Here is a 25,814-nt window from a genome sequence, read left to right as displayed (position 1 = left end):
TTAAAACACACACACACAATACCTTTTATTAATTTTTCTTAATTAGGCGATTCTTTTCTATCTCAATCGATTGATACAACTCACCTGTTGGCAGGTTTTGTTTAACTCACAACCATGGTTATTAGCAGCAGATCATCCTTTTTTTGGGAAATCCTTAATCTCTCGTTTTGTTTACCTTGACAACGTCAGTGTAGAATCGTTATTAATATAGAAGCAAGCACATTTATTTTATTCTTTTTTATCATTACCATATTATAATTTTTGAAGCACAGTAATATTATTTTATTTTTTTAAACATGCACACACTTTTAATAATAATAAAAAATATATTTATTTTATAAACATATTAACCATCATATCAGATCGTCCTGTATAAGATCCGTCAAAATTCCACCCAACCAAGGGCCTGTCAAGTATGGTTCTCCATTATACTAGTTAAGTCTCAGATCACATCATACGAGCTGCAAATTTTTCTTTTCGCAGGAAGTCAGAAGTTACAGCGCGCAGCGAGGGAAGTTCCATCAGAGTAACCCAAACCGAGTCGATGAGCTATTGTCTTGCTAGCCTCTCTTGGGATCAGAATCCAGGACCCCCCCAGCTTAGTGGCCGCTCTTCCTGAATAATGCCGCTGTGGTTACAATGTAAAGCACTGGCAGCGGTCAGCTACTTGATTTACCATACTATTTCTGTTCTGGAGACATAGAGATCAAACAGTAAGTAAAGAAGAACGACCAGGACTTTAGGGAAATATTATTATCCTTCAACTATAAATTGACTTCGAGAAGAGATATTAGGAGGTAAGAAGCATAATTTAAACACTCTGACGTAATCATACACAAAACAACTAGTTAGTGTTCTAAGAAAGCTTTTTTCATTAAACTGCTGCTCCCGTTAAACTTTTTTTTGTACATTATTTGTTTTCAGTTCCATTATTGTAAATTATTGATTAACAGTTGAACTATTCTAAGTTGTACTTTTATTTTTGAAGCCAGATCTACTTTTCAAGAACCATTCCGTTTTTATTATTTTCATTTCAAGTTCTAAGGCTACTTGTTTTATCGAATCAACACTCTCCTTGGAAAAACATATTCATTGTACATTAGAATACAGAAAGATTAGAAAGTGTTACTGATCCAAACTCATATTAATTGCATTTCATTACCAACATAACATTATAATCAATTTACCTAATTTGCACCTATCCTTGTATTTTAAATCATGACAGATAAGACTCAGAATCAAGAAAAAATTGATGACAAAGTTGTTGCAGAAACTGTAAACTCAGCTCTAGAGCAACTACATATGGATGATGTTGAATCACCAGAACCACCAGCTACGGGTGATCAACCAACTCAGCATGCACCAACGGCCATGCAATCTACCTCTCCATCACACATGTTCCCACCACCACAAATGTACGGTTTTATGCCCTATTCGCAAATGATGCACATGCCACATCCACAGGGGTTTTTCCATCCACCAGAATTCCAAGAAAATATGCCCAATCCCAGTGGCAATGGAAGAATTCCAACTGTGTTCAATAACTCCAATGATGCTTCAATGTTTCCGCCTCTCGGTGCTTCATTCCCACCTCTTGGAGTGGTCCCAGATGGAGAAAACAGCACTGGTATAAATGATCCATTTGTTCCAAGTAATGATCAGTTGTGGAACTCATCAAACCTACAAGCCTCAGCTGCTATTGATGTCGCAGGCAACACAGGTGCTGTTCCAGAAGATAATGGATCAAAACTAACTGAAAAAGATGCAGCACCAACTGCTGGCGCATTTAGAAGACAGACATTTCATGCAATTTCTACTAGTACTATTAGTGACTCAGCAATATCTGACGGTATTCCAACGTCTGTAAACGACCTACCAGAAAAGAATTTTGAAACTGCCAAGAATAGAACACAATCTATTTCTTTCGATAAAGCTGATTCAACGCTATCTGAAGGAAAAGACACGAAAGACACCGAAAAGGGTACCAATGCCACTGCAGATATTCAAAACGTCCCAGTGAACTACACAGCCGCATATCCATATGGAGGACCTCCATTTCAAGGCAGTCCCGTTCCAGGGGTTGGTCCACACCAGATACCTCATTCAGGCTATGGTGTAAGATCGCCGTTCCCAGGTGCATTTGGCGATTTCGGCGCTCCATTCCAGTCATTTTCACCAACTTTAGGAGGCCCAGCTCCTCCTATGCATCCACATTCCCCAATTCCTATGACCCACTCACCTATTCAAATAGGCCCAATGCCTGAGTTTATGAAAGGTATGCGTCCTGAATCGGGAGAAGGAAAAAAGGATGAGAATGTTGCCATGATTCCACAAGGGTTTCCTGTCATGCAACACCAGCAAAATGGAACTCCCCCACCATGGATGTATGGTAACCCAGCATTTAATGGCATGATGCCTCACTCAGCAGGGATGAATCAGGGCCCTCAATCTCAATATCCAAGATCAAAGGATGGCATGCACGACAAGCACGACAAAGGCCATTACAATAACAGACATAGAGGTAGAAGAAACAACAATTATTACAACCATGAAGACAGACAAAGAAAAATGGATAACTCTCAATACGCTGATGCGACATTAGACCAATTTATTGGAAACATTTATTCGTTATGCAAGGACCAACATGGCTGCAGGTTTTTGCAAAAACAACTTGATGTCCTTGGTAAAAAAGCATCGGATGCTATTTTCGAAGAGACCAAAGAATACACTGTGGAATTAATGACTGATTCTTTTGGTAATTATTTGATTCAGAAGCTTCTTGAAAGAGTTACAGACGACCAACGTGTCGAACTTGCCAAAATAGCTGCTCCAAAAATGGTTGAAATTTCGAAGGATCCACATGGTACTAGAGCACTTCAAAAGCTCATCGAATGTATAAGCACCAAAGAGGAAGCCGAAATTGTCGTTAAATCCTTGCAACCCGATACTGTTATTTTAAGTAAGGACTTAAATGGTAATCATGTAATTCAAAAATGTTTGCAGAAGTTGAATCCAGAAGATTCACAGTTTATCTTCGACGCTGCTGGCAATGAATGTGGTGAAATAGCCACTCATAGACATGGGTGCTGTGTATTACAGCGTTGTTTGGATCACGGAACCAAGACTCAATTTAAAGACCTCTGTGAAAAGCTACTGAAATATATCGACATGCTAACCTTTGATCCTTTTGGTAATTATGTGGTTCAATATATTATCTCCAAAGAAACGGAGAGAAATGATTATGACTACACTTACAAGATAGTCAATCAATTGAAACCTAGATTTACCGAACTTTCGGTACATAAGTTTGGATCCAACGTTGTTGAGAAGGTATTAAGAACTCCTGTAGTATCAGAAACTATAATAAATGAACTGATCAACGAAGGTAGTGCTGAGGTTCAAGCTCTGTTAAACGATAGCTTCGGTAACTATGTGCTACAGACTGCATTGGATATTAGTCGCGACACAAATCCTTATATGTATAAGAAATTGGTTGACTTGGTTACACCACTACTAGTTGGTAATATTAGAAACACTCCTCACGGAAAAAGGATAATGGGTATCCTTAATATTGAATAAACCCAAACAGTTTTGCTGTTAGAATCTTCATTCAGAATCGAAGGGTTTTTCTTTTATAAGTTATAATTTGTACAATACGTTTTAATAATCATCATATATTAAACTACAATTTTTTAATGAGAGATATTGTAGTGTTATCGCTAATTTGAGGTAGTCTAAGTCTCATGTAAAATTATGCAACATAACCACTAAAAAATGATTTTTCAGATTAAATATAAAATTATACAGGCTATGCACACTGTCTAAATTAATAGCATCACAAGTAAACATCAGAAAATAGGTCACCCCATAGGCTATTATAGAGTTCATTCAAATCTCCCTTGTTAACAAACTCATCTAAAGTTCCCAAATTATAAGTGGTTTGCTGATCCAATCCATTTTGATTATAAACAGGAGGGAATGGAACGTTGATCTCCCCAGTGGGCACGTCAGAGACAGAATCAATTGGTGTATAAGCCTCGAGAGATGGAACACTGTCTTTAGAATCCAACTGCGTTTGATTCCTTAAGCCCGATAAGGGAGATGCAGTTAGTGTATCAGTTGAATTTACCCTCGCCGACCCCATTGAAGCTTTCTTCTTAGCACTATTGTCAGAAACAGCGGTGGTGGTATCTGAGACATTGGTACAGGAAGGCATTGACTTGCTAAATTCACCATTGCACTTTTTAATGGCCTCTGAGTCCAAATTGCGGTCGTAATTGAAGTCCATCATTCTAGCGTCTTCAAGAATTTTTTTGAATGACAACGTAAAACCAGATTTCTTAATCTGCTGTAACAATGAAAAATATAAGCAAGAGTTTGGATCTAGAAGCATCGGAGGTAGATCTGCAAGGTCAGGGCATACTTCAGAAAACTTCTCAATAAACTCTACCTTCGTCAATTCTTTAATTTGCATAAATTCGATTATCATCAATCTTGAAATTATCGTAATAAAGGAAAAAGATCTAGAAAAATCTCTGAATGTATGACTATCGGCAAGGCTGCATACTTTGGCACTCTGCAAAAACATTCCTAGGTTAAGAAATCTTTTATATACTGCAACCATCATCTTGACATCATCCATTTCCATATTCCTCACAATAAGGAAAGTCTGCGTAGCTAAACACAGACATGATGGTGCATAATATTCGAACGTTGTTGCAATTGAATAATCGTTGTCCATACTTAGGATAATTTCATTCATTACTTTCCAGTGCTCATATAGTCTGTTAAGATGCCCCTTCATGACTGATATTAGCCAATCTGATTTTGGTTTCACCATTAGTCTAGCAATTAAATTGTCTGCCATATTGATTAGCCTGAATCTGTGATATTCATAACTCAAAGTAAATTTGCTAGCTGCTGCTGTATCTTCTTTATTGATTTTATCTTTGGTCACCTTACCTAATGCAATATCCCATAGTTTTGCAGTTTGCTTTCTGATTGCCTCATATGATGTCTCTGTATAAGCTATACCATCCACAATTTCCTTAATTAATTGGTTTTTTAATGTCGGCGGTTTCGCGGAATTTCGAATAGAAGTGTATCTATCAGCATATAAAAATTTTTCATGAAACTCACTGGTAACTATTGTAAGGGCCAACTCACCGTATTTACAAAGGACAGAAATTGGAACATCGGAAAACACACTAAGATCCATTGGCTTTTGAATATTTTCTAGAAACTCCACCCTATCCAGATAGCCAAAGTTTCTAAAAATCTTAGGTAATAAACAGTTGACAGTAGCATCATCAATCACAGAAAAAAAACCCTTCTTCATAGTACTGGCTTTTTCATAATTGTATAACTTCCACCATAGTAGCCGCCTCTTTTCAGCAGTCGACTCTTCATAGCCGACGTAAAACTCCCAACGGTGGAAACCCATTTTTTTAGCATTTGCAACAGCTACATTCAAGACCTTTTCAAAACCATAGTATTCGTCGAGAGCAAGCTGTTCTTCAAGAAGAAGCAACAGATGTTCCATGTATTCAATATTAGTCCCAAATTCAAAGAAACTGTATAACGTCAGATTATAATAGTTATAGCATAATGCTAAGAGCATTTCTTCCGCTTCACACAAAGATGTGAACTCAGCTACAGTTACTTTACCATCATTTTGTTCGCCTTCGGATTTTTCTGTGACAATGGAATCGTAATCGCTCATAACAGAGTCAAATTTTCGCCTTATAGACTTACACATGTTCAGCAATGTTCCAAACATTTTTGACTCGTCATCTCGAAGATCTAATAGTTGAAGACTCGACACATTAGTTACACTCTCAATAAACGGTTGCGGTATTCTCTCTATTATCTTACTTACCAAGCTCTTTGTACTAGCACTTTGTGGACTTCCATAGGACGACCTTGGTGTAGGAGTCATAGGCATTAGATGTTTTTTTCGTAAATATGTTTCTAACGGGTTGGCAATCGATATCGACTCTTCATTGATATGGTGAACACATATATCAATAAACCGTAGTATAATATATAAGGTCTCTTTCATCAGTTTTATCGCTTCCTCAGTTTTCATATATGGCTCATAAAGGTGAACACAGTAACCAAGACCTTGCAAAGAAAAGGCCTCTACCTGGGAATACAACCCAAACAATTCATCGACCAATGGCTGATTAGAAGCAAAAAAAGATTCTGCAAGACTAAATCCACACTCTCCCATAAAATGATTGTTTTTGTTCGCATTTTTATAATCTATCCATATCCTAAATCTTGTTAAATGAACGTGATTAGTGTATTTATTCCTCAGCAAGTTTGTTTCAAGTGACTTAGTGGTGGCACTTTCATTAATCTTTGCTTTCTCGAAATCTACCTCTGGTTTCCAGTTGTCTAAAATGTTTCTAAGTTGTAACTCAATGGCGTCAATGGATGATTTTATCGAACTGGGTGCATTTTGAAGTGATTTGAGTTCATTAACTGCCTGTGTTAGTTTATTAACCGTGCTTTCAATATGTGTATCATCTTTGTATATAATCAAAGGATCACTTTTATTGTCTTTACTTTTGACATTCTCGCTGTCACTCCCTTTCAAGTCCCTTTCTTCCGAGTCACCATTCCTCATATCATCTGTATCTGATGACTGTAGTAGCCGATCATCTCTTAAGTTAGATTCTTTGAATGTTGAGGACATAGGAGTTTCAGAAAGACCTCTATGGCATTGAGTATTAACCGCTAGTGGATTACCCACAACATTGTTCTGTGGTGCTCCACATTGTGGATATCCATTCAATATATTCTCGGAGGGGAACCTGGGACCAACATGAATATTAGCATTAATAGGGACATACTGCTGCTCTAATTTCCTAATATCTTTGTCGACTCTAGTAGTTTCTTTATTCTTTGATACTCTCCCTGTTGGTTTTGATTTACCTGCATCATTTGATTTGAGATTTTTTGTCGATTTTGCATCAGTATATGTACATTCACAGCCATAGATTGTACAAGATGGACAAGGTTTTAGCCCATTACATTTTATTTTCCTCCTTCTACAGCTATCACAAGCTTTTCCAACTTTTGTTCTTCTTGTACTAGGCTTCTGTGCTTTGACTTCCCCTGGATTTGATTTTGATGTAGTTTCTAATGTTTGCATATTCTCTCAATAACGTAGCTAAAGAATGACTTTACCAATATATTCTAAAAAAAAAGGCAGAATAAAACACTAATTCCATATCACAATGGCAATACGATATGGGGTACGAAGTAATGGAAGTTTGAATGTGTTACTTAAAAATTGTTTAAGTAATAACAGCGCCTCTATGCTTGTTATTATCCTGAAAACCAAGCAAGTGTGGGCACGCTTTTCTCCAAGCAAAGTTAATACTTCTTCTTCAACCAAATGTTTTATAGTTTCAAGTGTCTTTGATTACCAAAAATTTAAAACTATATGTGATTTCTGTTACTCAACTAAATAGATAAATCAATATGGTCTTTTCCTACAACAGACCTTAATGTATTTGCTTTTTCCTTTAAAATCCATTTGGTTGGTATATATGTTCGGATTCTATGAATACGCCATCGAAATAATTTTTACAACAATAAAGATGACTATTAGAAGGACCTAATACCTAGTTTTACCCACAATTATAATGATCAACGCAATACCTGCTTATCCACTTAGATCAATAGGAAAAGCCATCTTTCCACGGAATAGGAGGCTCATCGGGACAACTCAGGTGTAGTACTGACGATCAGGATATGGTTTTGCCACTTAAAATTTGAACGTAACCTAATCTACGAGGTAGAAAATGAAGCACAGAGAAATAATCCTTATAGCACATTTTGCTCCGTGGAATGAGTCTACAAATACTGGGGTCTTTGTCTGGTTGCGGGAAACGGACAACTCCAAAAGAAATACAAAAAAAAAACAAAAAAGGAAGAAAGAAAAGAAACTGATAATACAAGCCAACAAAATAACCTCAGTATGCTCAGACCTTGACACTGCATCGTTATGATACTCGTGCAAGATTTGTAATTTTTTTAGTGTAATTTGTTGCAGAGACTAGAAATTGCTGAAGTAAAAGATTAGATCTATGAGGAAATGTTTGTTACGATGTATAATAATGCTTCAGCTTTTCTTTTTTTTTTTCTGCTGTTTTTTTCTTAATGTACTAGTATTTCATTTTTTCTAAGTTTTCTTCTGTATGGGTACAATCAACAATTATTGCTTTCATCTCAGTAGTGTAAAGATACCCACTTGAAAAAGGAAAAGAACTAACGAAGTCTTTCATTTCAATTTTAGATTCAGATGATTATTCGGCTTATATCAAAAAATAATAACAAAACTAAAAAAGGAAAATATCTTTAAAATCGGACCCCCACCATTGTGCCTTCATCAAACGCATATATATATCCAAACTCAGATTACCGGCACCCAGCCACCTAGATAATGCTTGTGGCATTATTTTTATCATAGTTTCACCATATATATATATTTTTCAAATTGATTTTATCATACCCGATGATAGTTAAAATTCTGTTGCATCTTCCAATTGACAATAAAAACAGTATAAAATAGAAAAAAAAAAATCACAGAAAAACAGCAAACAGACCTGCTTTCTTTGAAGTTGTAATTGATCTGTTTCTTTTACAATTTTTTTTGTAGATCCTATAACCTGTAGCGGAGACCAAGTTCTGGTATGACCTTATACTAGCATTAGTATTCCCAACAGTATGAGTAGTAAATCTAATAGCACTAGTAAAAAGCCTGGAGTAAAAAAAAACAGCAAAAATATTGCTATATGAAAATGAGACCTAGTGATAAGGACATAAAAAATAAAATCTAAAGATAAAAACCAATCACTATTGCACTTTAAACGCAAACAGAAAAAGCAACGACAAAAAAACCAAAGAAATAACGAAGGTAGGCACACCACTGCAAGAGTCCTGATTTTGGGAGACACGGGAAAGAAAGAACAAATATCAACCCAGAAACCAGTTTTTCCATGCGCTATTTATACATTTTAGTTTAGCCGCCAAACTCCCCCTGACACAAAAACAAACAATTTAGAGACAAAAAAAAGGGGGGGCGGGTGGAACGGAAATAAATTGCCGCCGTTCACTCACTACGCCCTTTCTTTCTCGATGTATATTCATGTTCACCTGTTCATGGGTCACCGTGGTAGCGCCTAGAGATCTAGCAGGGCCAACAGATGTGCAACCTAGCAATCAACAAAAGATCACCCCCGCCTGTAATTACTCAAGAGCCTAAATATAGTACAGAGAGGAAAACCGCGCATCATTACATGCTTAGTCTCTGCTCACTTCCCCTTCCTTCTCTTTTCAGTACATAGAGACATACAGCATATCGCCCCGGTTATCTCCGCTCAAACTCCGCTAACTGAGCAACAGACAGCAAAGGAGTACAACAAGATAGTGTGATAGCCGAGAAGGAGAATGCGGGTCCAGAAAAATTCCCGCACAGACACCCCATTTCCCTAACTTGGTAACTTTAGCGCCTGCTGCTAAAACACTGTTCCCCTAGGACGACTAGGGCCGAAGTGAAAACACACAGAGAGATTTTTGAGGTATTTGAAGGGATGCTGGCGAGTCTGAGTATTATTCTCTTCTTGGCGATCGATACTTCCAAGCATTAGACCAGGTACCCCAACGAATTAGATTCTAGTGTTGGCTTAGTTAAGACTCCCCAAGGTGCCTGTGTGCCTGTATCCTCTTCGCTACCTTAGATAGCAGTTGAGCTTTTCCAAGCGGTTGATCCATAACTTAAGTCAACTCACCCGAATTATCGCTAAAGCTTTTGAAGAACTATTCTCGGTCAAAAAATAAACCTAGGAATCTACGGGCTTATAATGTTTTACTTAGTAGGTGATTCAAAAGTCAACGCACCAGAGTGACTTACCATATTCAACTTGATAACTAAAAGTTTATGGGGATAAAAGCAATCTATAATAATATATTATGACAAACATATCAGACTAAAAGAATAAAAAAAAATCTATTATGACCACATGATGTAATTAAATGATAGAAGAGTTTGCGATCGAGTAAGATAACTACACAATGAAGACATTACCAACACAATAATCGGTGGGGTATAGATTTTGTTGTTCTGTAAGTCAAGAATTACACTAGTCATTACAATTAAATTTCGGCGTATGCGTTGAATGTAATCCCGTAGTATAACTATATATATATCATCGTGATCAATCGATATATCCGAAGATTGAAAGCTAGATTTGTAAAGTATTACTATGTGTCACGAGAAAGTGACAATAGGAGGTCCCTTGTTCTCCCCACGGAGGAAATCCTAGCATTAAGATTGAGAGGTTATTAATACTTGGAGTAAAGGTAACAATCAATTGAATTCATGTTGACAAATTGATGAAAATGACGTGGGAAAGTGTTTACATTTTTCATTAGTTCAAGGAATTTTTTTGTATCCGAGGAAGGTCGCTCGTTTAGCAATTTTTTTCTTCTCCAGTGATAAACATAAACGTATATACAATGTAGTTTGTCTTGACAATGTGATAGGTTTAATACTTATATAAACCCCACTATTGAACTTAATTTGCATTATTGTAACATCCTTGTATTTATTATTGGGTCAATTCATCAAAAGCGGACTTGTACCAAGACAGACACTTTTTTTGAGATCAACAATGAGCGGATCGAAAGAAGAGAAGAAGACTCAATCGACCGGATTTCTTCCACAAGGTAAGTACTTGAAACCTGAGGAAATCGAATATGAATTTGGTGGCACAGCAGGTGTGCTGGGTATGCTAATTGGCTTCCCATTGTTAATGTATTACATGTGGATATGTGCTGAATTTTATGGTGGTAGAATTGCGTTACCAGCTCAGAACGAAACTTGGGCCCAATTCATCGGCAAACTTTACCATATATTCTGTGACAATGCTATCCCAGAAAAGTATGATCTCGTTATCTTCTTTACTTTTTGGGCTTTCCAAATCTTCTTCTATTACACTCTGCCAGGTGTTTGGACCAAAGGTCAACCATTGACCCACTTGAAGAACAAGCAACTACCTTACTACTGTAATGCTATGTGGACATTATATACCTCTACTGCATTAGTTGTTTTGCTACATGTTACTGGTGTATTTAAGTTATACACCATTATCGACAGATTTGGAAGAATAATGACTTGTGCCATTGCATCTGGCTTTGCCTTTTCCATTGGTCTTTACATCTGGACTCTATTTGTTACCCATGACTACCATAGAATGACTGGTAACCATCTTTATGATTTCTTTATGGGAGCTCCATTGAACCCTAGATGGGGTATCCTTGACTTGAAGATGTTCTTCGAAGTTAGACTACCATGGTTTACTCTATATTTTATCACTTTAGGTGCTTGTTTCAAGCAATATGAAACATATGGCTATGTCACCCCTCAATTAGGTGTCGTCATGTTAGCCCACTGGCTGTACGCTAACGCTTGTGCTAAGGGTGAAGAATTAATCGTGCCAACTTGGGATATGGCTTACGAAAAATTCGGGTTTATGTTAATTTTCTGGAATATCGCAGGTGTTCCATACACATACTGCCACTGTACTTTGTACTTATACTACCATAATCCATCTGAATATAACTGGTCATGGCAATACAACCTATCTTTATACGTGGTCCTTCTAACAGCTTACTATTTCTTTGACACCACCAATGGTCAAAAGAACTCCTTCAGAAAACAAATGTCTGGCGATAAGACTGTCAGAAAGACCTTCCCATTTTTGCCATACCAAGTGTTAAAGGATCCAAAGTACATGGTCACTTCCAATGGATCATATTTGCTAATTGACGGTTGGTACAGATATGCCAGAAAGATTCATTATACTGCTGACTGGACCCAATCTTTGATCTGGGCTATGTCTTGTGGTTTTAACTCTTTCTTCCCATGGTTCTTCCCAATTTTCTTCTTTGTTGTATTGATTCACAGAGCTCTAAGAGATCAAGCTAAGTGTGAGAAGAAGTACGGCAAGGACTGGGTTGAATACTGCAAGCATTGTCCATATTTGTTCATTCCATACGTTTTCTAGATGCCATAAAGAAAAGATGCATTATAACCCTTTCCATAATGGTTAAATGAAAAATATGCACGTCATGAAATAATCATGTTTATAAACTATATAAAGTATATTTATATATTATTGTTGTTAAAGATTAACGATCAATCAATATTCAAATCTCACTGCAACCGAAGAAAGAAAAGCGATAAGGAAAAACGGTTCATGGGAACTATACAGAATTTTGCTATTTTGAGAGTTACGTTGCTAATGAAACTTGGGATTGCGTAATACATAACATCTTATTATGAAGGTGACTATAAACTATATATTCTAGTATTGCAATTCTCAATCTTGTTCTGCAATGGCGACTAATCTTTCTTCGATCTCATCTGGAGTCAATATGATGAATTTGTTCTCGGTAGCAACACCAATCTCTAGGTCCTTTTTGGAAAATTCGGTTCCTAGGGAATCAATCATCTGTGTAATTCCGAATTCAACGACTTTCTCCCATTCTTCCATATCCAAGTGAGAGCCAACATTTTTTTTCTTGTAGTAGTTCTCTAGACTTGTAGTTAGCTCCTGTTGTTTTGGACCAGTAGCAGTAGCTTTGTAACCAACATAATAACCAGCTGGATCACACTTGTAGATGGAAGGGCCTAATTCTTCGTCAACAGAGATAAAAGTTAATATGACTCCTAGGGGTCTCATATATGCTCTTTGTGTGTATATCTGTGAAAGGTTAGCCATTCTCTTAGCTAAAACATCGCAAGGCATGTCGTAACCATATTTGTAACGAAACTCAGCTGCTTCACCCTTGGCCCTTGCGGCTGCGTTTCTAGCATCTGGAATAGGGCCGTTGGCGACCATACCAATTGTTTTCGATATCTTGAAAATGTATGACACTGTGGAAGGGTCTAGCAATTTGTCCGGTACTTTCTTTTGATTGATTATAACACTGCAGTTTTTTCCTCTAACTGCTAGCGAGTTCAAGTTTGTCTGATTTGTAGCCTTGAAAGCATATTCAACTTGGTATAGACGACCTTCCGGTGAGAAAATTGTAATATGTCTATCATAACCAGCAGCAGAAGCAGCAGCAGCACCTCCAGACATTGTGTAATAAACTATTTAAATGTTGTTTTTGACAAAAGTGGAGAAATACGAAAACACAAACCCTTTATATTATCAAAAGTTTCTTTTCGTTATCACCTAACTTATAACTGATCCTCACTCAATTGCTAATTACTGTTATAAGTGACACACAATTAAATAAATTCTTGCACAATATATTCAAGTAATTAAACTTTTCGATGGAGCACAATTACAATGCCCTTCAATGTAAATGGGCTATTACTCTTGTTGGCCATTATACGTTTCGAAGTGGCAAGAAGTGCCGATTTTACTTTGTCGTTCATAGGCATGAAACAGGAGTACCATTTCGTATCAAATATGGCAAACATAGCGATCACATGATTAGAAGTTATCTGATCTGTAATGTATTTATTTCATTATTTTAAGAAATACAATACCATCAAACCAAGCGCTTGTTCTTACAACAAGCAATCTTTCTGTTGGTTGGTTACCAGGCAAAGGCATAGCAATTTTTTTAGTCCTTATTAATTTTCATTGTCTTGCAGTATTCCGTTGGCCAGAAAAACGATATAGTATATTTTTATTGGATTTGGAAGTGGCTTTTCTTTGAATATGAAATGCATTACACATTGCTTTTTACGCCCACTCCACCCAATTATGAAGTACTCGAAATTTAATGTTTGGTAACTTTATTCAAAACTTACAGAAGAATACCAAAAATTTTCCCATAATGATCAAAGAATAAACTTTAATACAAGACGTATTTGCACAGCGGTAACAAATGTGTGTAGCAATTATTCTATTTAGCACGTAGACCCACAACATACTGTATCAAACAACAAGAGCCTTCTTTAAGAAATGTTGCAGTGACTATTTTAGTCATGTGACATTTCGTAATTTATGTCTGAAAAAACATAAAAGTAGCGCGAGATTTTGCACCTTGAGATGCTCTTTGCGATGGCCATCGAGAAATTGGTGAGAAATGTGTCAAAACGCACCCAATTAAATTGCTTATGATTGTTGTTCTGTAGACATTATTCCGATTAATATTGTGTTGATTGAATTCTCATTTGACAATACTGTCATTGCTCTTTCGTTAGCGTTATTTATCACAGCCACTTCTGAATATCTTATAATCATATTTTGCTGGGTGTCATTAATACAAAAAGGCTATTATACAATATATCTGGAAATATAGAGGCTCGATGAGTTCTGTGGAAGAAGTAGTCAATCTCATTGAGGAGTTGTATTCTCCAAAACCCAATAGAGATCTTAACGAGATCCAACAAGTGTTGCAAGGAATACAGAAATCAGGTGATGGGTTGATCCTGGGTAGTGCCTTATTGTCAGGGCCATATTCCACCAATGTCAAGTACTTTGGTGCGCTCACGTTAGCTGTACAGATTAACATGCATCATGATGATCTAAAGAAAGAAGAGTTTGGGTTCACTTTATTTAGGTTGAATTTAGCTTTCTTAGTTCAATACTTTGAAAATGTAGTCAATGATCCCTCAGCATTATCATCATATTCTATTGTAATTAAGAAACTAATGTCCAATCTTTCAATACTATTTGTGAGTATCAATAATAATAACCCATCAGAGAACGATTTTATTGCTAGTTGGAATAACCCACTAAACACACTGATTAATTTGTCAATTGCTAGCAGTCAGATGAGCACCGATCAGAAATCTCACTGGTATGGCACAAATAACAACTCTGAATCCGACAAGATTATTTTAGACACTATCAACTCTGAAGTACCATATAATCAGCTAATTGAATTTATTAGCTCATCTCCAGTGAGGAACCAATTGTCCTTGCTATTTACTGAAATTCTGGTCGAGGACTTGACTAAATTCCAAACTCAAAAACATGCAATGAATTCTATCCATGGTGTCGTTCATGAACACTTATACATCTCAACCATGGCTTTAATTATCTTTAACCTATCAAACTTAGACGCTACACAATTGCATGACAACCTATTTAACTGTATCAATGCTTGGATAAACTATATTTCTATTAGCAGGCAAGTTTCACCCCAGGGCAGGATGGATTTGAGCGAACTGCTTGAATCATTACTAAAAGTCATGCTTCAATCTAATGAAAATGAACAATATGGTAGTGCTGAAAAAGTAATATCAATCTTTTCGCATATTTTCTCGAATGACCCTCTACTTATGAATTTCGAACTACGTAGCAGATTGGAAACAATTTTTTTAGGTGTTTCTCATGGAGACACTAACGCTGACAAGTCCCAATATCAATGGATGTTGGCATATATGAACTATTTGGTAACAAATGAGATGTACTCAGAATTGAAGGATTTATCCATTTGTGTATGCGATTTCTTGCAAATCAATACTTTGGACCTATGCAACAAATTATTTACAACAATTCAAACACAAGATCAGGCTGCATCTGATAATACACAAGAATACATAAAGGTTTTGTTACAATTGACAAACTTTCCTTTGCACCCTGTTTCTCAGGAATCCTTTTCACTAAAAATGGTTGATTTTTGGTTGGACCTAGCTGAAGGTTACTCTAATTTGGCCCTTGAATCATTGAAACCGAACTCTCAACAGTTGTCAATTGAGATTTTTCAACAAGTGATTAATATTTATGTTCCTAAGATATCTCTTTCTAACAAGAAGTTATTCCTTGAAATGGGAGAAGATAAAACTGTACTCAATGAGTTCGAAGATTTTCGTAATGCGGTTGCTGATTTAACTCAATCCCTATGGTTAGTACTTGGCAATGAAAACTTAACTAATGTGCTTATTGCTGGTGTCGGATCTACTGAAATCGCAAGTGAAACTGAGCTTTTCAATATTGAAACAATGTCATATCTGTTGGAAAAGTTATTAAAGGACATCAATATTCCAGAGAGTCTCTGGGTCCTAGACGTCTTAGAAGCAGCTAAGTTCTTAGTTGCAAATGTCCAAACCCTATTAAGGACAGGTTTGGATAATAGTGGACCTCTGTCAATTGACTTTGTGAGGTCGAGTACAACTTTGATGAGCTCTTTGTCCGGCTTTTATAAGGAGAATCCCGAGCAAATTGGTGGTACTATTGAGATTTTAGTCCAAGGTCTTGAAAAATGTGCATTTTCTACTGGGGGAGCAAACGCCTTTACTAAAGTCGAGAGCATGCTAGTTAAGACCATTTCGACACTTTGCTCAGTTTGTAGAAAAGAACTGTATCCCTATTTGGACAACTTCACCTCATTTTTGCATAGTATCATGTCTCCTGACAAGCAAAGCTCCGATTTTACACGCCGCAGTCTTACACGGTCAATCGGGTATATCATTCAAGGTCAGTTTGAGAACGGGCCGGATGCTCAAGGCGGCAATATTGACAAATTAGTCATGATGTTCAATAATCTAATAGAGCAAGCTTTGGGATCGGGCCTATCTATTCAAGAAAAACAGAACTATATCCAGTGTGTCCTTGACTGTATCTCCGAACTAGGTAACGGTCTTGTATATCCACAAGAAATGGACGATCCCAAGGTAATCCAATTGCTGCCTCCGTACCGTGAGTATTGGAACACCGATCCGTTAGGTATCAGGGCCAAGATCATGCAGATAATCGAGAAGGTTTTACAGAATCCGTATTTCCAGAAATCGTCATCTTTGATTGAGGCCAGCTGTCTGATCCTTGGGAAATCGTTGACGCTACCCGAAGAAGAGCCATATTTCTTGCGTTATAGCATGAACGAGATCATCAATTTTGTGTTTACACATCTACAGACCTGTGACATAGCTCCGGCGCTTCCCTTCTTTGTGTACTTGTTGGAGAACTTGTTCAGTTGTTATAAAGCGACAATGACCTCTGCCGAGTTCGACGTCATCTTCGAGCGAGTCATGATCAGTAATTACCACCAAGTTATAGTCCAGGACCCTGACTCATTGCAAACATGTGTCAATTTTGTCAACAGTATCCTGGACACCAAGCCCGGCATAGCGGTGTACTCACAATACTGGTCCAGCTTTATCCTGAAAGAGTTTTTACAACTACTGACTCACAAGGAGAAGTTCACGATTGTTGCGGTGACAAAATTCTGGACTAAAGTGGTGAACAACAAGAAGTACACGAGGGAAGAGCTCGAGATCACCCGGCAGCAAGTGGCCGCTGTTGGTGCGCAACTCACCGCGCATGTCATGGCTGGTCTGTACCACACCCAGAGGTCAGATCTCAACGCATACACCGAGCTTATCCGTACGCTGGTGGCCAAGTTCCCGATAGAGTTCAAGAGCTGGCTAGTCGCTGTCCTCCCACAGCTCGTAGACAAGCCCCAGGCGCACGAGAAGTTCATCAACAAGCTCTTCATCACACGCGGCAGCAGGGCAGCGGGAAACGTCATCCTGACCTGGTGGCTAGAGTGCAGCGGTCTGCCAGGCTACTAGACCTATTACTAAGGATTCCCACTGATAAGCAGTGTGGGCACCTTCCCACCCCCCATGAGCTACTCCATGAGCATCGGCAATGGGCATCGGCAGAGGGCTTTTGGAGCGGACTTTGTCATATGACTTGCATCGCAACTAACGAATACATCAACCCGAAAATGACTCTAACCTTCGTCAAAACAACCCGGTACCGGCAACACCACGCCCGGTATGCCGGTCCCGGCATCCCGTCCCTTACCACCCACTCTATAGAGCCCAGAATGGATGTGGAAAGTTATGAGTCTTTGACGAGACCGGCCCAGTTCAAAGATGCGAGCGGATCATTACTAAAGCAGGGCAGCCCCCCTAAGAACTAGGAAAAAGCTAGCTTGCGTTGTACGCTGATCTCTGAGGTTAGGGGAGCTAAATCGCTGTGAAAAAAAAAAAATCCCAAAAAATAACTGAAAAATTTCAAACTCTTGTTGCAGGATTTGAAGAAAAAAAAGTTGAAATTTGATACTCATCGCAAGCGTTTCTTAGACGGAGCTGCAGTTGGGATGTTGGATTTGGTTCTTACCACTGCCAACACAAGTGAGCGATGCAGGAGTAAATGAGTCGAGCTTGGGTTGGACGCCGGTGGAGTTGGACCCAAGGTGGTTGGAAGTGGAACCTTGGACAATCGAGTCACATCTTCTGGATCAATGTTGGGAGCCCAAACAAAAAAAAAAAAAAAGTATATAAGTTGAGTGGAGGCTATTGGAATTGGTCTTTGCCTTGTCTCCGAAGAATTGGAATGTACAAGAACAAGCAAGACTTATAAAGAATATTAACCGATGGTTACTACAGAGACTAAAGGTCCTAGGACCCTATATGATAAAGTATTTGATGCGCATGTGGTGCACAAGGATGAGAATGGCTCTTACTTGTTGTACATTGACAGACATCTAGTGCACGAGGTTACTTCTCCACAGGCCTTTGAAGGTTTGACTAATGCGAACAGACCAGTAAGAAGGGTGGATTGTACTTTGGCCACAGTTGACCACAACATCCCAACCGAGTCCAGAAAGAGTTTCAAGAACTTGGACTCTTTCATTACACAAACCGACTCCCGCTTACAAGTGAAGACTTTGGAACAGAACGTCAAGCAATTTGGCGTACCATACTTTGGTCTAACCGAGAAGAGACAAGGTATCGTCCATACTATTGGTCCTGAGCAAGGTTTCACCTTACCTGGTACCACTGTGGTGTGTGGTGACTCCCACACTTCTACTCACGGTGCATTCGGTGCATTGGCATTCGGTATCGGTACCTCCGAAGTCGAACACGTCTTGGCTACCCAAACTATCATTCAAAGTAAATCCAAGAATATGAGAATTAGAGTCGACGGTAAGTTAAGCCCAGGTATTACATCTAAGGATTTGATTCTTCATATCATTGGTGTGATCGGTACTGCTGGTGGTACTGGTTCCGTCATTGAATTTGCTGGTGAAGCTATAGAGAACTTATCTATGGAAGCTCGTATGTCTATGTGTAATATGTCCATTGAGGCCGGTGCAAGAGCTGGTATGATCAAACCAGACAATGTCACTTTCGAATATTTCAAAGGAAGACCATTGGCCCCAACTGGTGCCGAATGGGACAAGGCTGTTGCTTACTGGAAGACTTTGCATTCTGATGAGGGCGCCAAATTCGATCACGAAATCGTCATCAAAGGTTCAGAAATTATTCCAACTATTACCTGGGGTACTTCTCCACAAGATGCGCTACCAATCAGTGCATCAGTTCCAGATCCAGCTAATGTAGATGATCCAATCAAGAAGTCCGGTATGGAGAGAGCTCTCGAATACATGGGCTTGAAACCAAACACTCCATTGAAGAGTATCTATGTCGACAAGGTCTTCATTGGTTCATGTACTAATGGCCGTATTGAAGATTTGAGAAATGCCGCTAAGGTCTTAAATGGTCATAAGATTGCCCCAAATATCAAGAGAGCTATGGTTGTCCCAGGATCCGGTTTAGTCAAGGTACAAGCCGAAGAAGAAGGGCTTGATAAAGTTTTCATTGCAGCTGGCTTTGAATGGAGAGAAGCTGGCTGTTCTATGTGTCTAGGTATGAACCCAGATATTTTGGACAAGTACGAACGTTGTGCTTCCACTTCCAACAGAAACTTTGAAGGTCGTCAAGGTGCCTTATCTCGTACACATTTAATGTCTCCAGCCATGGCTGCTGCTACAGCTGTTGCAGGTCACTTTGTAGACATCAGAGAATTTAAATATAATAACGCTGACGATGCTAAAGTTACTATATCTTCTGATGAAGACGAAGAACTTGAAGAAGCTGCGTATGAGCACACTGAACCACAACAGCCCGGTGATGCCCCAACTGATGTTGAGAATGATCAGTTGAAGGACATCCCAGTCGAATCCGAAACAAAAAGATTAAAGACGGACGATACTAAGCCAGTTGCTGGTGGTATGGACCCATTTGTCGTTTTGAATGGTTTGGCTGCTCCACTTGAAAAGGCTAACGTTGATACTGATGCTATTATTCCAAAACAATTCTTGAAAACAATTAAGAGAACCGGTTTGAGATCAGGTCTATTTTACGAATGGAGATTTGTCAAGGATGACAGTGGAAAAGATAAAGAAACAGATTTTGTGTTGAATGTCAACCCATGGAGGAAAGCTGAGGTCCTCGTTGTTACTGGTGACAACTTTGGTTGTGGTTCCTCTAGAGAACACGCCCCATGGGCTTTGAAAGATTTTGGTATCAAGTCAATTATTGCTCCATCTTTCGGTGATATTTTCTACAATAACAGTTTCAAGAATGGTTTGTTACCAATTAGAATTGATCAAGATACCATCGTAAACAAGCTAGTTCCTGTTGCAAAGGCTGGTAAGAATCTCGTTATTAACTTACCAGATCAAACCATCTCTGATTCGGATGGCAATGTTTTGGTTGAACATTTTGAAGTTGAAGCATTCAGAAAGCATTGTCTAGTAAATGGTCTAGATGACATTGGCATCACATTGCAGAAAGAACAATACATCGACCAATACGAAAAGATTAGAAGAGAAAAGTACTCATTTTATGAAGGTGGTTCTAAGTTGCTACACTTCCCAGCCAAGCAGTTCCCAAAAAAGAGAACTCCATTAACGACTTATGACACTGTTCATCAAGATTGGTAAACTTTTCATATATATATATCTGTCTTTTTTTGTTAACCTTTCCAAATTTAGCATCTCTATTTATTGAAAGTATTCTTTCTATCACATATTTATATCAAAATTTTATAATATTAATGTTCAATTCTCTCAAAGTTTTAAATAATAAGTTATTTATAGCATTAGAGGGAGCATTGCTAGTTGGAAGAATTGCTCTAAGTTCCGCTTTAAAGCATTCTGCTCAAGGTACCACATAATACATACTGTTCTTACGCTAAGCGTTTGGATCGGTAATACAATCATAAATAATATTCAAGAATAGCTAATAGATATGTAAGTTTCATAGTATCATAACAGTCATTACCATACAACTCTTGAGTTGTGACAATATATTTAGCTTTGCCTTTTCTCTTGCAATTTTAACTTGGTAACATCCGATTCCAATTCAGCTCTTAATTTTGGAAAGAATCCTAACAAAAACAAAAACTCAAAAAGGATAAAATAAGGTGCCAGCACCAAACTTTGTTCCAAACTGTCTAGTAACGCTGGCTTCTTCTTCTCGAATACACCATGTCCAATGAACTGCATTATCCAAGCTGCAACAAATATTTCTGATTCTTGCTTCAACGTCAAGCCTACCAGTCCGGCATCTAAGGCATACAAGGTACAGACTAGAATTGCAGTTGCACATATGCCTACAGGAATATGTAATCTGCAATAAGTAGTAGCAAACCGCAAAGCCAACAGGTGTCCAAGTGTTAGGTATACTCCCATAATTTGGAATGGTAAGCTGACCCTATGAAGGATACATATCGTCGTGAATAGAATAGTAGGAACACATACTGAATGAATAAGCACATTCACAGTATTATGATGGTAAAACTTGTAAAAGCCAAGCTCCTTACGTAGGCCACCAACCTCTGTATTTGTACCTGTAACAGTAGCAGCTGCAGATGTAACCATTATTATTATTCACTAGCCCAAATACCTAAAAGTTCCAGAAAGCAAATTGATGTGAGTTTAAACAGTTGTTCTAACTTATGAAAGCTTGCAACAAGGAAAAAAAAACAATTTATGTATTAAAAGTCACAAACTACTTGTATATAAGCTACTCTTTATATACATTCTCTAAAGACCCATTGTTACTTGATGCCATCCCATTTATGGGGAGTCACCAGTCCGTATTGAATCATTGGCAGATGCGTCCATTGTTGTGTCGGATTGGAGAAACTTTGAACCATAGGTGAACTTATGTTCTATTCTTGATGAACTTGAGCATTGTTGACATTTCCATTTTCATGGGGTTGTTGGAGAATCCTCTCCAACAAGTTTGCCCTTACTATTCATGCTTCAATTATAACTCAAAAATTGAAGACTTGGCATCATTTATTAAATGTAATTAACTCCGAATTTCTATATGGTAACGGATTCTTGTATAAAGAGCTCACTTTATAGACTCACGTTAAAATAATTTCCAATGCTTATAATTAATATATGCTACTTAACCCTAATTATACCACCACTATAGAGTTGGATGCCATTTCAAGGCCCAACAACCTTACTACGTCACATATAGCCGTCTTGGTTGTAGAGTCCTCATCTTCCCACGGTTCAAGTTTTCTAATAAACCCAAATGAGGTATCAAATACCAATGTCCTACCTGTCAATTCTTTTTGCAATTTACCAGACATGAGCAGATCCTTCAATTCCCAGAGTGGTATTAACCCCGGACATATGCTGGGTATAGTAAAATCAGGATCTTCTCCGTCTTTGGCTATTCTTTTAGCATATTGATTAAATACTCCATCATTATAGATAGGAAAGTCATACTCAAGACCTGAAGTTTTCAAAAAAGATATCACCTCTTTAAGGTATTGTGGTCGATAAATATTAGATGACGTACCGTAAACCTTTTCTGCCACATTATCATCGCTGGCTATATCAAACGCGTCTGTCTGATAAATGCAATCTCTGATAGCATCGGATAAAGCAACTTCCCTGCTAATATCGTGACCTTGTGTTCCCACCATGAATAACTTCCCACCTCTGATCATGTCCTTAACCTGGGACAATTTAAAGTATCTTTCGGTGCATGAATCAAGCAATTCTCCCCCGTAATTGGCCTTATAGTTCATTTTTTTACAATCATCTATGTAATAACCCAGATAATAGTACTTCAAGTTAGTCTTGGATACAAGGGAGAGTTCTCTCAATGCACTCAGTTTACCTAATGACCATTTGTGATAGTCAGGATGCCAAATAAAATAAACCGACGAAATTCCGCTCGGTAGAAAGTCTGTAACAGCAAGGGCAATCAGTTTACCTTTATAATAATAACTTTCATGAACGGGACCTGTTCTTAAAAGCCTCTCCCCAGGTTTCATTGACTTCCAGTTGTTTAATTGTTCCCATTCTTCCTCGGTTCCCATGATTACTCCTTGCGTAAATGGAGCATCGCAAAGAAACCTCTTAAAGCCCTTCTTACTGTGATCAAAATCTTGATGGACACGTTCTTGATAAATTGAAAACAATTCATACTTCTCATCAGTATATACTGCTGGCCCAAATCTGGTGTAGAAGTTTATACTGTCGCTCTGACCTTCAATGTCCACAATATCCTCAACATAGCCCTGCGTTTTTGCGTTAGCCACAGGCTCGCCCAGCACATGCTTTCGAAACCGGTTAATACACTTTCGCATGTCCTTAGTCAGCTTAAACCAATCCGGTCTAGTTCTGATAGTGTAGAGCCGACAGCAGCTTCGCAACGCATCCATCTTGTACACAAACAACCCTGACCTACGAAAACCCATATTACACATTTGATCATACATGGCTACGGTCATATTCTCACATTGGAAACCGACAGTGCAGCTCCTCACGGGTAGCTCCTCTACTTCAGAATCAGCATTCTCTTTTATTCTTTCATACCAGGATTCCAACGAGTAAAAGTCGCTGCCTTTAGCCTTCTTCCCATGGCAATAGCCACAGTCACTCTTATCAGAAAAGTACAGCGGCCTATGAATTATCAACTTATTCTCCATTTATAGTGCTTGTTCCCTGCGAATTAGGCTCTCTATGGCACCCAGTGCTGGCTTAGTCATCTTTTCTGTTGAAACTATCGCATCGCATCGCCTTAGCTGAAATTTGGCTTATAAATACGGTAAAAGTTACTAGAATGCTGATAGAGGTTAGTCAAGTCGTTTGATATGGATTCTCTAAACTCCAAACCAAATTATCAGAACAATGCTGAGATGTGCCAGGTTACCGACCAGTGGGATTAGACAAGTTTTGCAAAGACGGTGGATAGTGAGCTATTATGAGCTATTTCCAGGGACGTTCCCAGATAGCCAACCTCGCTGGGATGTGGATCTTGGCAAGCTAAGGAAAGAATACAGGAAATTACAAGCTGAGGTGCACCCTGATAAGATACAAAAAGAGCAAGAAGCCGACTCAGAGCAATCTTCTTTACTAAATAAAGCTTATCATGCCTTAAAGGATCCCTTAACTAGGTCTCAACATATGATTCAGATCCTAAAGGACGTGGATCTGACTGTTGATAGTGTCGCCAGGGAATATACACAAATGGACCCTGAATTGCTGATGGATGTCATGGACGTTCATGAGCAATTGCTTGATGCTAATAGCCGGGATGAAGTAAGAGAGATAGAGAAGGTCAACAAGCAGCGCATAGAAAAAATAGAAGCAGAATTAAAGGAATGCTACGATAACAAGGAGTATGAAAGAGCAATCAATCTCACAGCACGACTCAAATACTGGAAGAATGTAGCATCAGCAGTTAAGGATTGGGCGCCAGGGAAACCTATTGATTTGAAGCATTGATTTCAGTGATTGGTTTAATCCCACATAGACTATTGATTGTTATTTAGATAGACTACGAGAACAAATGGTCAAGGCATGTAAATACAATGATAAACACAAGTAAGGCACTAAAACACAGCACGCATTGCTAAAGTTCGATGGACAACCGATATACATACTTTTAGTTATGACGAGAATTGCTGTGTAAATATTTAAAATCTACAGTTACGTAATTTATATATATAAAATTGGTTTGAAAGTTTTTGATGTTGCTGTTGAGTATTTTGAAAAGTCACAAACCATCATGCCTAGTTGTCATACCATCTACTATCATTCTACTATTGGCATTTCGAATTCGCATTTATTGAACTCTTCCCAGTCTTCTTCCGTGACTGGGTATTGCCTTAACCACTTCATTCTAGGGCCTGAAACAGCCTGATCGTTTATCCTGAAACCAAACACTTTCAGTTCATATGATTCTTTGTTTTTTCTCTCTACGTATTCTTCCAACTCCTTGAAATGCTTTAAAAAGACACCTGGGAAACTTGTACCCCAGTAGGCACCTTCTAGACATAGATGACGCGAACTCTGTGGTAAGTATAAGTCCTGGCAGCTGGGACAATAGAGCCTTACTGCTTGTTTACCTATCGTATCACTCAGACCGCATGGCAATAACTGCATACCATGGCAGAAGTATCTCGGACAAGTACCGAAATCCTTGTGATCGAATTTCTCAGCCATGGCCTGCAAACCTGGCTTAGTCAGTATGTAACGTGCGTGTATCAGACCGTATAGTTGTTCTGCTGCGTGGCCAATAATGTTTCTATTTACTAGGGCCTTGGAATTAACTCCACCGTTATTGTTTGCACCGCTACTACTCTCCGCACCGCTCTCCTTCTCATCCATGTCCTCCTCATCGCTCACCATCTCCAGATCAAGGATAAGATCAAGCGCCTTTCTGTAGTGTGGCACTTCCTGCGCCAAAGATGTCATGTTGAAATCATCCTCTATAAAATCAGTGGGAACCTGACAGAAGTACTCATGACCGAACCGCGAACAAAATGAAGGAATCCACTCGTCGTAGGTCCCACTATCGTCAGAGTGCGAATTATCCTCCATATACTCACTCATTTTTCTCTAAGATAGGGATATTAGAACGTTCAATTGCCCCCACCAAACTAAATCTAGAACTTTTCGCAACCGCTTTTATTCCCTAGATTCAAAACACTAAGCCAATAGCACCTAAAAAAAAGACTCCTTCAAAGAAAAGTTGATCAATACTACCTCCAAATCAGCAA

General features: G+C 38.4%; 10 protein-coding genes across 10 annotated transcripts; 5 read left to right on the top strand and 5 right to left on the bottom strand.

Moving 5' to 3' along the window:
- Positions 1-1,218: 1,218 nt before the first annotated feature.
- On the top strand, positions 1,219-3,579 carry PUF4 (Puf4p; the record flags this gene model as incomplete). The annotated part of the gene is made up of 1 exon (XM_444793.1): positions 1,219-3,579. One exon carries the CDS (start codon positions 1,219-1,221, stop codon positions 3,577-3,579), a length of 2,361 nt encoding a protein of 786 aa, XP_444793.1.
- A 256-nt stretch (positions 3,580-3,835) lies between these two features.
- PDR1 (drug-responsive transcription factor PDR1) lies at positions 3,836-7,159 on the bottom strand (the record flags this gene model as incomplete). Its single annotated transcript, XM_444792.1, has 1 exon — positions 3,836-7,159. The coding sequence occupies one exon, from the start codon at positions 7,157-7,159 to the stop codon at positions 3,836-3,838; it is 3,324 nt and encodes a 1,107-aa protein (XP_444792.1).
- A 3,526-nt stretch (positions 7,160-10,685) lies between these two features.
- On the top strand, positions 10,686-12,080 carry ERG4 (delta(24(24(1)))-sterol reductase; the record flags this gene model as incomplete). The annotated part of the gene is made up of 1 exon (XM_444791.1): positions 10,686-12,080. One exon carries the CDS (start codon positions 10,686-10,688, stop codon positions 12,078-12,080), a length of 1,395 nt encoding a protein of 464 aa, XP_444791.1.
- Positions 12,081-12,395: 315 nt separating this feature from the next.
- SCL1 (proteasome core particle subunit alpha 1) lies at positions 12,396-13,160 on the bottom strand (the record flags this gene model as incomplete). Its single annotated transcript, XM_444790.1, has 1 exon — positions 12,396-13,160. One exon carries the CDS (start codon positions 13,158-13,160, stop codon positions 12,396-12,398), a length of 765 nt encoding a protein of 254 aa, XP_444790.1.
- Positions 13,161-14,344: 1,184 nt separating this feature from the next.
- Positions 14,345-17,554, top strand: KAP122 (Kap122p; the record flags this gene model as incomplete). The annotated part of the gene is made up of 1 exon (XM_444789.1): positions 14,345-17,554. The coding sequence occupies one exon, from the start codon at positions 14,345-14,347 to the stop codon at positions 17,552-17,554; it is 3,210 nt and encodes a 1,069-aa protein (XP_444789.1).
- Positions 17,555-18,366: 812 nt separating this feature from the next.
- On the top strand, positions 18,367-20,721 carry LEU1 (3-isopropylmalate dehydratase LEU1; the record flags this gene model as incomplete). The annotated part of the gene is made up of 1 exon (XM_444788.1): positions 18,367-20,721. The coding sequence occupies one exon, from the start codon at positions 18,367-18,369 to the stop codon at positions 20,719-20,721; it is 2,355 nt and encodes a 784-aa protein (XP_444788.1).
- A 369-nt stretch (positions 20,722-21,090) lies between these two features.
- MPO1 (2-hydroxy-palmitic acid dioxygenase MPO1) lies at positions 21,091-21,660 on the bottom strand (the record flags this gene model as incomplete). The annotated part of the gene is made up of 1 exon (XM_444787.1): positions 21,091-21,660. One exon carries the CDS (start codon positions 21,658-21,660, stop codon positions 21,091-21,093), a length of 570 nt encoding a protein of 189 aa, XP_444787.1.
- Positions 21,661-22,208: 548 nt separating this feature from the next.
- On the bottom strand, positions 22,209-23,738 carry ATE1 (arginyltransferase; the record flags this gene model as incomplete). Its single annotated transcript, XM_444786.1, has 1 exon — positions 22,209-23,738. One exon carries the CDS (start codon positions 23,736-23,738, stop codon positions 22,209-22,211), a length of 1,530 nt encoding a protein of 509 aa, XP_444786.1.
- A 202-nt stretch (positions 23,739-23,940) lies between these two features.
- JAC1 (J-type chaperone JAC1) lies at positions 23,941-24,537 on the top strand (the record flags this gene model as incomplete). The annotated part of the gene is made up of 1 exon (XM_444785.1): positions 23,941-24,537. The coding sequence occupies one exon, from the start codon at positions 23,941-23,943 to the stop codon at positions 24,535-24,537; it is 597 nt and encodes a 198-aa protein (XP_444785.1).
- A 309-nt stretch (positions 24,538-24,846) lies between these two features.
- Positions 24,847-25,647, bottom strand: CKB1 (casein kinase 2 regulatory subunit CKB1; the record flags this gene model as incomplete). The annotated part of the gene is made up of 1 exon (XM_444784.1): positions 24,847-25,647. The coding sequence occupies one exon, from the start codon at positions 25,645-25,647 to the stop codon at positions 24,847-24,849; it is 801 nt and encodes a 266-aa protein (XP_444784.1).
- Positions 25,648-25,814: the final 167 nt, after the last annotated feature.

Source organism: Nakaseomyces glabratus, chromosome A (assembly GCF_010111755.1).
Source record: "Nakaseomyces glabratus chromosome A, complete sequence".
In the NCBI taxonomy this organism is placed as follows: domain Eukaryota; kingdom Fungi; phylum Ascomycota; class Saccharomycetes; order Saccharomycetales; family Saccharomycetaceae; genus Nakaseomyces; species Nakaseomyces glabratus.
Note: the sequence above shows the minus strand (reverse complement) of the source record. Positions and strands in the feature narration are given on the sequence as shown.